We start from the raw sequence: 13,736 nt of genomic DNA, 5'->3' as shown, positions 1-13,736 counted from the left end.
TCTAGAATTAGATAGTAGTGATGATTGTTGTATAGCAATGTGGATGTACCACTGAATTAATACACTTTAAAATGGTATATTTTATAAGTGAATTTTACTACACACAGGGAAAAAAAAAAACTTGCTATTAACTCTTTGGGTGGCCTGAGGTATAGAGGCAGAGCTATATATAATTAAAATAATGTAAAATGATATGTATTGTATTATAAACTTGAAGTGGCATTCATTGGCCAAATATGGGACAATTTTAAGTTTTCAAAAGGATAATTACAACTGGTTAAAATCCATCAAAAGTGTTTAAATTCATGAGTTCATAAAGGTAGTGTTCTGGTTAGCTATAGCTACATAAACCACCTTGAGCTTGGGGTAAAATAGTATTTATTTATTGTCTCAGTTCTGGGGATTGCCTGGGCTCCCCTGGACTCTGTCCCTCATGAGGTTGTAGTCAGACAGTGGCTGGGGATAGAGTTGTCTCATAGGCTCCCTCCTCTCCTGTCTGGCAGTTAGTTGATAGTGGCAGCAGCTGATACCTCGGCTGGGAGTGTTGGCCGGAACACCTACGTGGGCATCGTATGTGTCTGGGCCTCTTCACAGTTTGGCAGCTGGGTTGGTTCCAAGAGTGATGAGGACTAGTGGGGCAAAAGCTGTGTCCCCCTTTATAGTCTAGTCTCAGGAGTCCCAGAGCATTACCTTCATTGTCTTTAATTGGTAAGTTAGTAACAAAGTCCTGCCCATGTTCAAGGGGAGGGTACATGGAACTTATTTTGGAGGAGTGGTAAGATTCTGGAAGAGCATGTGGTGCAGGAAATATTGTTGCAGTCAATTTTGGACAATACAGTCTGCCCTCTATCTGCAATTCACATTTCTCCCACGCGCAAATACATTCACAACATTCCTCAAAACCCTCCAAAATCTCATTCCATCACAGCATCAGGCGTAAAGGTCCAGGATCTTGTCATCTAAATCAGATTCCTCTGCAAACATGACATTTTGGGTGTCGTCCTTAGGACACGGCCCCCTAAGTGCTTTTCCTTTCAGTCTAAAGAACTGTCAACTAGAGAGAAGTTCTCTGTTCCCCATACATCCCACATACAATCTAGTGTGACAGGCAGTCTAGACGCTCCCATTCAAAAGGCAGAGAATGGGGCACACAGCAGTCACTGCTCCCTAACAAACGGGAAATCTAGCCGGGCACATGTTGCTCATTCCTTAATTAGGACTTAGTCCTACTGCTTGAATGATTATTTATAGCTCTTGGTTCTAGTCTCTGGGCTCCTAGCTTTACCCCATTGAATTATATCCTTTTCCAGAAAACGTAGCCTGTTTGCAGCTGAGTCATTTTCTCAGACTGCTTCTATCTATAGAATTTCCAGAGTCCAAAAACCTCTTTTTGTATGTACTTTACCTCTTTAAATACAAACTGCATATTTTTCATCAATGTAGTTCTCTTAAGAACTTTGTGTTTTTCCTGTGTGTCTTATTGGGCTTTTCTCTATTAAACAAAAGCCACACTCACAGGTCTGATCAAGATCAGCCCTTCTGCGATATGGGTTCCCTGTGAGGCCTGTGGCGTAAAGCCATTAAAATTTCTCAGTAGCTCTTTTTAACAAAAAGATACGGGAATCATATCCTTAACATCCTTCATGGGCCTTTTCTCTATGTAAAAGTTCCTGTGAGGCATACCTCCTATGGTTTTTTTGAGGTCTTAAAGGATCTTTGCCATCTGGAGGGGATGAGATTGAGAAACACTTTTATTTTTGAACCCACCAAATCCTGGCTCCTTTATATTTCCTTTAAATTTTGCTTGAAAGCTAAATAGTTTTTTGGTTTGTTTTGAAGCTCATTTCTGTCCTTATCATACTCTGTTAAAAGAAACCAGTTGGCACTTTTGAACATTCTGCTTGGAAGTCTCTTTAGCTAAATCCATCAGTTCTTTAAATATAGACATAGCTGTATCTAATTTTCTATTTTCTATATCTCACTTGGGTGACAATTTTGACAAAACTTCTGCCACTACATAACAAGGATCCCTTTTCCCCCAGGTTCCAAAAACATTTTTTCCTCACTTTTCTTAAGTGCTTACTAACAGCCTCCACGAAGGCCATCAACTTCTGCTAACAGTCTCTTCAAGGCCCTTCCTTCGAACTTTCACCTGCCACCCTCCCAATTCCAAAGTCATTACCATGTGCTTTATGTTTTGTTGCAGGAGTTCGTCATTTTGCCACTTCGGGTATAAGCAACTGGTTATAGCTGTATAACAGATCACCCCAAACTTAGTGGTATTAAATAACAGCATCACTGTTATTTTACAATAACAAGTAACATAGATAAAAATTATATATAAGTAATATAAATAAAGCATTTATTATATAAATAACAAATATTATATTTTAGTTCTAAGGGTTTCTGGGCTCTGTTAGGAGGTTCTTGAGGTCTCATGAGGTTGCAGGGTTCTAGAAAAGCATGTGGGGTGGGAAATAAAACAATTTTTGGAAAATACAATCTGTCACAATTAATAAATGAAAACCAAAAACCCCAAAATTGGTATTATCGGAGGACAACTGGATAAAAAGGATGAAAAGAATCAAGCGTCCTGCCTTTCCTATGTGAATCATACTATTGGGTAACCAAATTATAGATGAGGAGAAACATCTATAAAATATCAAATAATAAATGAATAGAATTAGAGACCACTTTCTGCAAATTTCAATAAATTCATGGATCTAGACATTGTACATCAACACAATTGGTAACATCACAAAAAGAGAGACGACCAGACATTGTGTGTCTCCTGATGAAAGAACACAACACCACCTTAAGTTTTGCCAAAGAGGGTAAACCTGTGTCTGAGCAAGTGTCTGGATCTGACTCTAGTTTACAGGAAATACAGAAGACAGGAACAAGTTAAATTGCACCAATCAATAGAAAATACTACAGGTCAAGCAAAAAATTAATTATTAGAGGAAAACCTATAGATTAAGAGAGACTTAGAAGACATCAAATTGTGTGTGTGTGTGTGTGTGTGTGTGAAACAAACATTTATTTCTCAGAGCTCTGGAGGCTGGGAAGTCCAAGATCAAGGTGCCAGTAGATTTGTTGTCTGGTGAGAGCCCACTTCCTGGGTCACAGACAGCCATCTTCCTGCTGTGTCCTTGAATGGCAGAAGAGACACCAGTATTTTTAAATAGGCAAATCTAAACTATGGTGGCTAGGGACTATTGGGTGCTACAACCATGAAAAACTTAAATTTTCTGACTTTTAAAACTCGATTTAGGATATTAAATGCTACATAGAATATGATAGTAGGCTAATAAATACAATACTTAATTTAAAAAACAATCAAGCTATTGTTTCAGATAACCATATTAGAGTCATGATATAATAATTTCTGCTTTTTTCTCATACAGAAGTATGAAACTTTATTACTTTCATTTTTGGTCATAAAAGGTAATTTTTTTCATGTTTTATCCTCTCAAATCGGGGTACTTTTTACAATGAAAGGTATGTTGTTTAATTGAAAGCATTTTGATAGCTTTAAAAATCCAGAAAAATTCTGGAAAAAAATAGTACTAAAAGAGAGTTCTAATCTAGCCTTGCCAGAATAAAAGCTAATTCTAATATTCAGTAGTTAATACATTGTGATATTAGTGTATGAATAGGTAAATAAATGGAACAAAATAGGAACCCTGAATGTACCAAGGAATTTAGTATATTTTAACGGTGGTATTTCAAATCACTGGAAAAAATGGATTATTCAGTCTATGATTTAGGACTGAATAGACATCTGGAAAAAAATACAATAAATTTTTACTTTACAGTAGGTTCAAAGATTTTCTTTATTTTTTTTAATAAGATTTTCTTTTTTTTTTTTAATTGGGAAATATTGGGGGACAGTGTGTTTTTCCAGGACCCATCAACTCCATATCAAGTCATTGTTTTCAATCTAGTTGTGGAGGGCACAGCTCACTGGCCCATGTGGGAATCGAACCGGCGACCTGGGTGTTATGAGCACTGTGCTCTAACCCCTGAGCAAACCAGCCGCCTGGGTTCAAAGATTTAAATATTTTAAAAAAGAAGAAACGACGAGAGGAGAAGAAATCATGGAAGAATTACTTTGGGGGTGGCTTTCTAAGACTGAGAAAACCCAGAAGGCATGAAAGATTGACAGTTTTGACTACATAAAAGTAATTTTCTGCATGGCATAAGCTACCATAAGCAAAAATAAAAAGCAGATCACAAACTGGATAAAAACATTTGCAATTAACAGATACATGGCTAGTTTCTCTTCATATTAAAGAGCACTTAGAGAAAAGAATATGAAAAAGATTAGTCTTATTTAAAAGTAGTCAAAAGATATGCTCTGATAGTTCATAGCAAAAGGAAATAAAAGTAGATCATAAGTATATGAAAAGATGCACAGTCACAGTAAAGATACAGTGATTAAAGCTACACTGAAAGTATTTTGGAAAGGCTGTGGGAAAACATTCTCTCATATTACTACAGAGGAAAATTTAATTTTGGCTAATTTGGCAGTATTCATCCACATTGCAAATTTCACTTTAAGAATTGGCCCAAAATGCAGACTGGTGCAGCCGTTATGGAAGGCAGTGTGAAGGTTCCTCAAAAAATTACGAATAGAATTGCCATATGACCCAGCAATCCCTCTCCTGGGTATCTACCCAAAAAATCTGAAAACATTTATACATAAAGACACGTGTGCTCCAATGTTCATTGCAGCTTTGTTTACGGTGGCCAAGACATGGAAACAACCGAAATGGCCTTCGATAGATGAATGGATAAAGAAGTTGTGTTATATATACACAATGGAATACTATTCGGCAGTAAGAAAAGATGATATAGGAACATTTGTGACAGCATGGATGGATCTTGAGAGTGTAATGCTAAGCGAAATAAGTCAGAAAAAGCAGAGAACCATGTGATTTCACTGATATGTGGTATATAAACCAAAAACAAAAGAACAAGACAAATGAGAAACAGAAACTCATAGACACAGACAATAGTTTAGTGGTTACCAGAGGGTAAGGGGGTTGGGAGGTGGGAGAAGAGGGTAAGGGGGATCAAATATATGGTGATGGAAGGAGAATTGACTCTGGGTGGTGAACACACAATGGGATTTATAGATGATGTAATACAGAATTGTACACCTGAAATCTATGTAATTTTACTAACAATTGTCACCCCAATAAATTTGAAAAAAAAGAATTGGCCCAAAATAATGTATGTTTCCCAGGCAGAATTACTTATTATAACAAACATTAGGGGCAGCTGGTTGGCTCATCAGTTGGCTAGAGCATGGTGCTCGTGGCACCAAAGTCGCCGGTTCGATTCCTACATAGGCCAGTGAGCTGCACCCTGCACAACTAGATTGAAAACAACGACTTGACTTGGAGCTGAGCTGCGCCCTCCACAACTAGATTGAAAGCAACGACTTGACATCCTGGGAAAACACACTGTTCCCCAATATTCCCCAATTAAAAAAAATTATTTAAAAATTAAGACAAAAACCTCATGTCTATCAAAAGGGAACTGGCTAATACAGTAACAGCCATACAGTGGGTTACTGAATCTATAAAATCCACCAGGAAGATTTTCATGTACTAATAGGATAATCCCAAATATATACTGTTGAATGAACTTTAGTACAGAACTGGGTGTGTATTAATATCATTTGTGTAAAGGTGGTGTGTCAGGAATTCTTTGTCACAAATATCTCTGGATATATAGGAAACAGCATTGGTTGTCTACGGGGAGGGGTCTGAGTGGCTGGGAGTCAGAAGTCTGAGGGAGAGTTCATTCTATACAGCTAAACCTTACGAGGATATGATTTTAAATTTATAACTGGAAACTAAACTTACAGTCACATCAAATATATTCTGTCAAAGGGAGGAAAGAGGGTTAAAATAAAAGAAAGACGATGGATAAAGAATCAGTTAAAAATATTGATGTGAGTAGGGTGTTCTCGAATTCTAGTGTTGAACTGCATGTAATGGAGTTGTTGGCATGTGAAAGGAGGTGCAGTACTGTTTAAAACTTTGTTTGACCTGCTTTACAGAACAGTAGTAGGAAAACATGCTTTTCTGTTAAAGGCAGTTCAAAATTGTTCAGAATTCTACACTTCAAGTAATACTGGAAATACTTTTGAAATACCAATTGTAACTCCTTTACATGTTGTTAAACATATAGTTTGTTGTTTTGTGTTTTTTTCCCCAAATTAATTAATACATTAATTTGATGTTTATCTTAGGGCTTTGGCAAACAGAGTGTAAATTGCAATTATAATTCTAGAGTAATCTCATGTGCCTTCTGATCATACATTTTCTTCAGATTTGAGATACTTCTAAAATGAAGTCTGTGTTTTTCTGACATTCCTCAGATGCAATTTCATCAAGAAACCTAGAGAAAACATTTTTCCCCCTTGACTTGTTACAGTTCAGTTTTCTACTTGGTATAAAGATTTTATTTATGGATATAATAAATTTGAAATTTCAGAGTGATAGCTATGAATGTTTTTAAGTTTATCAAAACCTTCCCCAAATAGTACTACTTAGATGTGTGTTTATTTGTTTTATTTAAGGGATCCACATATTGTTAAGAAACATTTGAGTTTAAGTGCTTTACTTTGATTAAAACAAATCGCAAAGCATTTCCGTAGTCATTTGCTTTTTGGGTAAAGATAGACTAGTTATATGGAGATAAATATTTACTTGGGCATTTATAACATTAGTTAAAATTATTTTATACAATAATATAAAATAAATTAAGTTTACAAAGTGAAAATAGATATTTTATACCATTGTTTTATTTTTTTTTCTTGTTGAGAGAACATGGAAAGTCCCAATTGTATCCAAGAAATAATTAGCATACGTAACACTTAAAAATGCTAACTGATCATAGTCTGGTAATCTTTTTTTTTTTTAAATCTTGAAAGTAATTTTATATGAGCCTTGGGGTGCAGGAAGCATCACTGTTTTTATGGGTCTATAAACACGTTTCATGGTAAATTGATTTCTGAAAGTAAAATAATTTTTTGGTTTAATGAAGACATTTGGACTAACAATATTACTTCTGAGTTACTAACCCTAAAGCTTCCCAGATTTCTTTAACTGAATTGATTGTGATGTTTTCTCCTTCCTCTGTAGAGTTGTCTCTGTGGGAAATTTGTCCTCCGTCCATTACGACCATGCCGTAGATACTCTACTTCAGGCAGTTCTGGGTATGTAGCCTGTCTCCCTATAAACAGGGTTTTAACTGTGTGCTAAAGAGAGAGAGACAGACAGAAAAAGAGAGAGAGAGTGTGTGTCTGTGTGTCTGTGTTTTCCTTGAGTATGGGAATAGCGGCCTAAAACCTTTTTTGTTGAAGGGATACGAACACTGGAGCTTTACTGTAAAGCTTTGGAATGTTATTTGTAGGTGAAAATGTGTTACAATGCTCTCTTTGGCTCTTTAGTAATTGGATAGCATTCAAGGTAGACTCCCCCACCCACGCCATGCGCTTGCTATCTTCCATTCTATGGCAAATAGATTTATATCCAGAACTCAGCACATTGTAACTTTAAAAGTAGTTGTTAGTTCTATTTGATGTTTGTATTATCTTTTATAAAGGGTTTCTTTTATTGTATTTACAGAAATGTTTATGGGAAGAGGCATTTTGAAAGTTAGTGATACTTTTTTGGGTTCAAAGGAAATCTGATGATTGTGAACATCTTAAATTTTAAGTGTTAAAGGGTACATTGCTTCATTCTTCCTATTCTAGCCATTACTGTATTTAAAATTATTTTAGTTGTCCATAAATAAATGATTTTCTATTGCAGACATGTTTAAAGAAATCAGGGAATAATGACGTGCAGCTCTGGTGATAAACTTGCCTGCTGTGATCTGAATAAGTGGTAGAAAAGTAGAAGTAAGAGGTCTTTGAGTAGGTTTAGGAGAGCCAAGAAATATAAATGTGTTTCCTGTTTCTTTCCCTTAGGTTGTCGCCTGGCAAAATTATTGGAGCTGGTCTCGTGTTTGTTGGTGGAGGTATTGGTGGCACTATCCTCTATGCCAAATGGGATTCCCATTTCCGGGAAAGTGTAGAGAAAACCATACCTTACTCAGACAAACTATTTGAGATGGTTCTTGGTTCTTCACCTTACGATGTTCCATCACCAAAGAAACCGGTAAGAGTTTTAAACATTATTTCAATTTAGCTTATAGAAAACTTTTAAGTGCGGTTGTCTTCATCTTGAAAGTATCTCACATGTATAACTCAATAGAACTTGCCAGATGTGTTTGTCAGGTTTCTTTAATATTGATCTGTAGAGTTGGATTTTTATCCCTTTGGAGTCCCATAGTGCTCTCTTTTAGTACACACCACATAAAAAATAATTGTGTGGCACATGAGGGTAAATGGAAGAGGCAGCTTGGGCAGAGGTAACCCTGGCTGCCCTGTGGACTGAGGGGGTCTGTGTCAGCCTACACCATTGCAGCTATCTAGCTCGGACTTATAATAGTAAAACATAAGCGTAGAAAGGTCATGACACAGAACCCAAATGTTTCGTTAACAGTTGCTCCTTTTAGACCGCAAAACAGAGTCTCAGAATTTTCAGCTACGTACTGATTAGTTCTGTAGTACTAATTGGTATTCCTTGGACTTTGTGCATATTCTTCAGAGTTTCACCCCCTTATTCCCCCATCAGGCTTAAAAGTTTTAAAAAAAGTCTTAAATATATCTTCATTCAAACAACCGCTTGAAAAGACGTTTATAAAAGAGAGCATGGATTTTTGCTGATTTGGTATTGGGTATTTATGCTGTGAGTCTGGACATGGCTGCTAAGTTCATTCTTAGAATCTGGGTGGCCTTCTGTTCTCTAGTGTATGGCATGGTCTAGAGTTAATATTAGAGTTAATATTTAGAAAAGCAAGTGTCTTCTGACAACCCTCACCCCCCAAACATGCTTTTTCAGAATGTCCTTGGTAAGTCTTCTATATCATTTGTTCTTCCTTGTGAACTTTAAAATGTCTATACTGGCTGAGGGAGACTGTTTTGTAGCTTTAGTAGTCAAGGAGCAGAATTCTGTGGATTCATTCTAAAATCCTGGGTCTAGGAAATGTGATAAAAAAATATGGTGAATGTTAAAAAAAATTATAACAGTAAAAGACACATTGCCATTAACCTCCCTCAAAATACTCCCCCTCACTTCGAACACACTTAGAACATCGTCTTTGCCACTTTCTGAAGCAGTTCTGGAAGTCCTCTTTTGTGAGTGTCTTTAGTTGCACTGTTTGTGGCTGCCTCAATGTACTGAGTCATTTTGATTTTGAGGAAGAGCCAGAAGTCACACGGTGCCAGATCTGGTGAATACGGTGGATGAGGACACACCGTAATGTTTTTATTTGACAGAAATTGCCGTACCAGAAGTGATGTGTGACACGGAGTATTGTCATGATGGACGATGAAACTGTTTGCCTATTTTTCAGGCCGTTTTCTACACACACTGTTTCTTAAATGCTGTAATAAGCCCTTATAATATTCAAAGTTCACCGTAGTGTTCCTGGGTACAAACTCGGCTCGTACAATTCCATCAAGGTCAAAAAACACAGTTAGCATCACCTTTCCCAACGTTGGATGGAACTCGGTGGCAGCAGCAGCAGCAGTCACTGTATTTTGTGATCACACCTCGTATTTTAAGCTACATGACCCAGGAGAAATAGCTGAAAGAATTTTAGGAGCATGGTGTCAGGCTGCAGTTCAGAGTAGCATTTTTTTCCTTGCTTGATGTGACTTCAGGTGTCATTCTTTGTAGGTGACTTGTTTATCCTCAGTAGCCTTGGCCTCTTCTCTTTCCACGTTAGCTGCCTGCTGAACATTTCCAGTTGGATAACTTGGCAGATCCGTACTGTACTATCTCAAAACTTACAAAGGATAACTCTTCCTGATTTCCTTTTTTTTTTTTTTTTTGTATTAAAGATAGTACCATGCTGTCAGTAGCTAGGTTAGAATTCTTGGATCGTCTTCATAGTTGCCCATATTTTGTTAGGTATGCTGTCTTGTTTAATCCCTACTATTTGTTTTTCTTGCATTACCAGTGTCCTTGCCCCATTTCTGACATTTTATCACTTCATATCCAAATTAGCTTCCAGACTAGACTTTGTTTCTCTCCCTCGAACACAACCTTCCCCATCTTTCTTTGTCTCCACCCTGCAGCTCTCTCCTCTCAACATAATCTGGGCCTCTAGGCCATCCTCATATCAATACCAGAGAATCTTATAAAAATAAGTGCTATCATATTTTCATGATACTTTCATGATATCACTTAACAGGAACTTTTATACATTTCCTATTGTTTAAAAGACAAGACCACAGATTATAAAAACTAGAGAGACTTTAGAGATTGTCTCAGGTTCTGAATAAGGAAAGTGAAGCCAGGAGTGGTTAACTGTTAGATCTAGCCATTGGTTTCTTTATTCTGTTGTTTGTGGTCTTTACTGGTTCTTAAGTCAACATTTGATACTGTTGGCAGTGTGGCTTTCATTTGCCTTTCCAGCGGTATCTCTGAAGTGGTCCTGCTCATAAATCCTTAGATTCATGCCATTTTACCTTATCTTTGAAGCAAATTTAAAGACTAAAGACAAATATGTCTTGTGCTTTCCATTCATTCATTTATTCAACAAATGTCGATCAAGTGATTATTATGTACCAGGCACTATTTCAAGGGCCTCAGTTAAAGCAGAAAACTAAACCAAAGATCCCTTTCATTTGCATGACTTTTCCCATGGTGGTCCTCTACCTGGAATTACTTCTTTCTTTTGCCAACAATATTCTCTTTAAGTCCTGCATCCTTCAATACACGATCAAAGTGAATTTTCTGACTTCTGAATTGCAATAGCAGTTAGTGTTTTTATTTTAAAATTTACCATTTATTCAGCATTTTGTACTGTTGTGCATTGTGACCAACTTGTTCCTTTTAGAAACTGTGCATTTTATTTCATGGTGATAACCCTCTTGCCAAAATGGTTGCTTATGCATAGACAGTAAGTATTGAGAGAAGATAAACTTAAAAATCTTTTTGATGGACATGGAGTAAGACCAGCCTAAATGGAGACAACTTTTACGTTCCTGAATAGGACTTAGTATCTTCAAAATGCCATTTCTCTCAAATATGTATTTCTCTTAAATTTGTTTGTATTTGAGAGAAATGACATATACATGGACATACACACATACACATCTAATAAGAATTCAAATAGATTTTTCTAGAGGTTGAAGAATTAGACAAGATGATTTTCAAGTTCAGATGGAAGAATAAATAATGTTGCCAAGGACATTTTGAAAAAGTGTTGGGATGAAGAGGGGTTAGATGACACTTGCTTTTCCAGATAATGACTTTGGTAAGATCCTACTTTAATAAAACAATAAGGTTTTGACGCAGGATTAGAAATTAGAGAATAGAACAGCTGAGTCTGGAAATAGATCATATTTATACACAAACACATTTATTGTGAGAGTTGTGAGTTGCTAGAACCTTATGTAAAAGTGATCTGTTAACATCCAGTGATTCCTCTTCTGGCGAACTGTTTTATAGATACGTACTGCAGTGCTTTTCAGTTATATGGATAAGGATGTTTCACAAAATAAAACAGGAAACAACTTGAATGACCAAAAATAGGGGAGTAATTGCCCAAATTATGGGTTTTGCAACTACATTATGATATGCAATTAAGTTAGGACATTATGCAACTAAAAAGAATTTCTTCACCTGGAAGAGAGTGTCCATGATGTATTGTTAAATGAAAAAAAGCGAGTTACATGGTAATTTGTATAATAATAACTATTTTAGTTTGTTTAAAGAAATGAAAAAATGCATATATGTATATACCTGAGCTTATGCTACCTAGGAGTGGAAGGATAAAGTTCAGGCTTTTAGCAGTGGTTACCTGGGAGTGCTGGAAGGGAAAGGAACAATAAAGAGGCAAGTTAAAACCATTGATATATCTTGATATTATTTTGCTTGTTACGGTGAGCATGAATTTCATGATTTAAAACAATAAAATTTTATTAAAAGAAAATGCATATATGTTTAATTTCTGGTAGTGACAAAGTTCAGAACCATTTCTGTTTTGTTTGAATACTCATTTTTAGGGATATCTGAGTCCCACTGCCAAGTTCTGGCAAAAAGTGGGACAACATAGGTGGTAAATGAGAATACATCTGTTGCTCAGTAATTTTCTCCAGCACACAGTGCCTTACACTTATGGCAGGTGGTAACTGAGAAAGAGAAAGGCAGGCATGACAGTTGGATTATATGACTATAGTTTAGTGTATAGTTGCATGATTCCTGGAGATTAAAGATATAACTGAATGTATACAGAAGACAACATAATTTGATTTAGGAAGCAAATGGAAATAGCTTTAATGTTGTATATGTAAAGAACGATGTTTAAAGGGAAAGTCATACGTCATGTACTTTATTAGTTGCCCTTAGAGAAGCTTTAGAATGAAGTTTTTGGACTGCCTTCTTCTAGTATGATGGCTTCTCTTACTATGGTTAATAAAATATATATGTTACTTTATGTTGAAAGCCTAGAGACTTGACTTTTGAAATGATACACATTATGCTACCTTTTTGAATAAACAGTCCTATATCTGAAATGTTAAATGTTTTTCATTTCCAAGATTCAGTCTGGTCCACTAAAAATCTCAAGTGTATCAGAGGTAATGAAAGAATCTAAACTGCCTGGCTCATACCTGCAAAAACAAAAGGGAGGCACTCCAGCTGCAACAACAGGTACCTATATTTAGAATCATTCTTTTAAAATTAATTGACTTTGGATGATGAACACACAGTGCGATATACAGATGACATATTATAGAATTGCACACTAGGAAACTATATAATTTTATTAACCAGTGTCACCCCAATACACTTAATAAAATGTTTAAAAATGCAAAAAAAATTATGTAGGTAAATGAATTGCTTTAATGTATTTGAACCCATGGTTAAGAGGGAGGCCATTCCTCATGAAGAACTCTTCTGGTCCGTAGCTCTCACCTTGGGGAAGGATTACTCTCACTTACTATTTTGGCTCTCATTTTGGGGGTGAAAAGAGATACAGAATTGGGCTTTATTAATAACAGCTACTGAGTGAGGATAACAGCAAGAATAGTCTTGCTTGCAACACTTTATTTTTCTTTTTATCTTTTTTTCATCTGACTCCTAGCCTTCTCCCCTCTTTAGATTTTAAGATTTATTCTCTTTTCCCACCTATTTTCTTCCTCTTCTTTCTTAGTGATGAAAGTATCTGATCTAGTCTAGATCTATAGATACTAACGTTTTTTGCCATCGTGATTTATCAGTAATCCCACCCTAGTTTACAGCTCTTACCTAACTCTAACGTATTCAGTAATACATTTGAATTTCTTATGTTTCTCCTTAGTCACTTCTGTTCTTAATTAAATCACTTGATTTTCTTCCACTGGGCAAATATTCACTACTATGTGCCAAGCATTTTCTAGGCACTGGGGATATAGCAATGAACAGAATAGTAACAAACAGACTCTGGGAATATTCCTTAGTGGGATGAGGGGAAGTAGGTCATATATTAAATACATAAGTAAATGTATGGGCTGTCAGACGGTGATAAGTGTGGGAGGGAATATTGCGATTTTTAAATGGAGTGACAAGGAAAGTCTCACTTGGAGGGTTTCATTTATACTACAATGAAATGAGGAAGTG

General features: G+C 36.2%; 1 protein-coding gene across 8 annotated transcripts in view; it reads left to right on the top strand.

The window, feature by feature from the left end:
* Positions 1-13,736, top strand: part of IMMT (inner membrane mitochondrial protein) — a 41,460-nt gene that overhangs the window by 4,167 nt on the left and 23,557 nt on the right. For all 8 annotated transcript variants that reach the window (XM_074332283.1, XM_019749197.2, XM_019749194.2 and 5 more), the window contains exons 2-4: positions 7,161-7,234; positions 7,991-8,180; positions 12,677-12,788. In XM_074332283.1, coding sequence (XP_074188384.1) covers positions 7,161-7,234; positions 7,991-8,180; positions 12,677-12,788 — 376 coding nt within the window. The remainder of the gene's footprint in view (positions 1-7,160; positions 7,235-7,990; positions 8,181-12,676; positions 12,789-13,736) is intronic.

The sequence above is a fragment of the Rhinolophus sinicus genome, linkage group LG05 (assembly GCF_036562045.2).
Source record: "Rhinolophus sinicus isolate RSC01 linkage group LG05, ASM3656204v1, whole genome shotgun sequence".
Lineage (NCBI taxonomy): Eukaryota > Metazoa > Chordata > Mammalia > Chiroptera > Rhinolophidae > Rhinolophus > Rhinolophus sinicus.
Note: the sequence above shows the minus strand (reverse complement) of the source record. Positions and strands in the feature narration are given on the sequence as shown.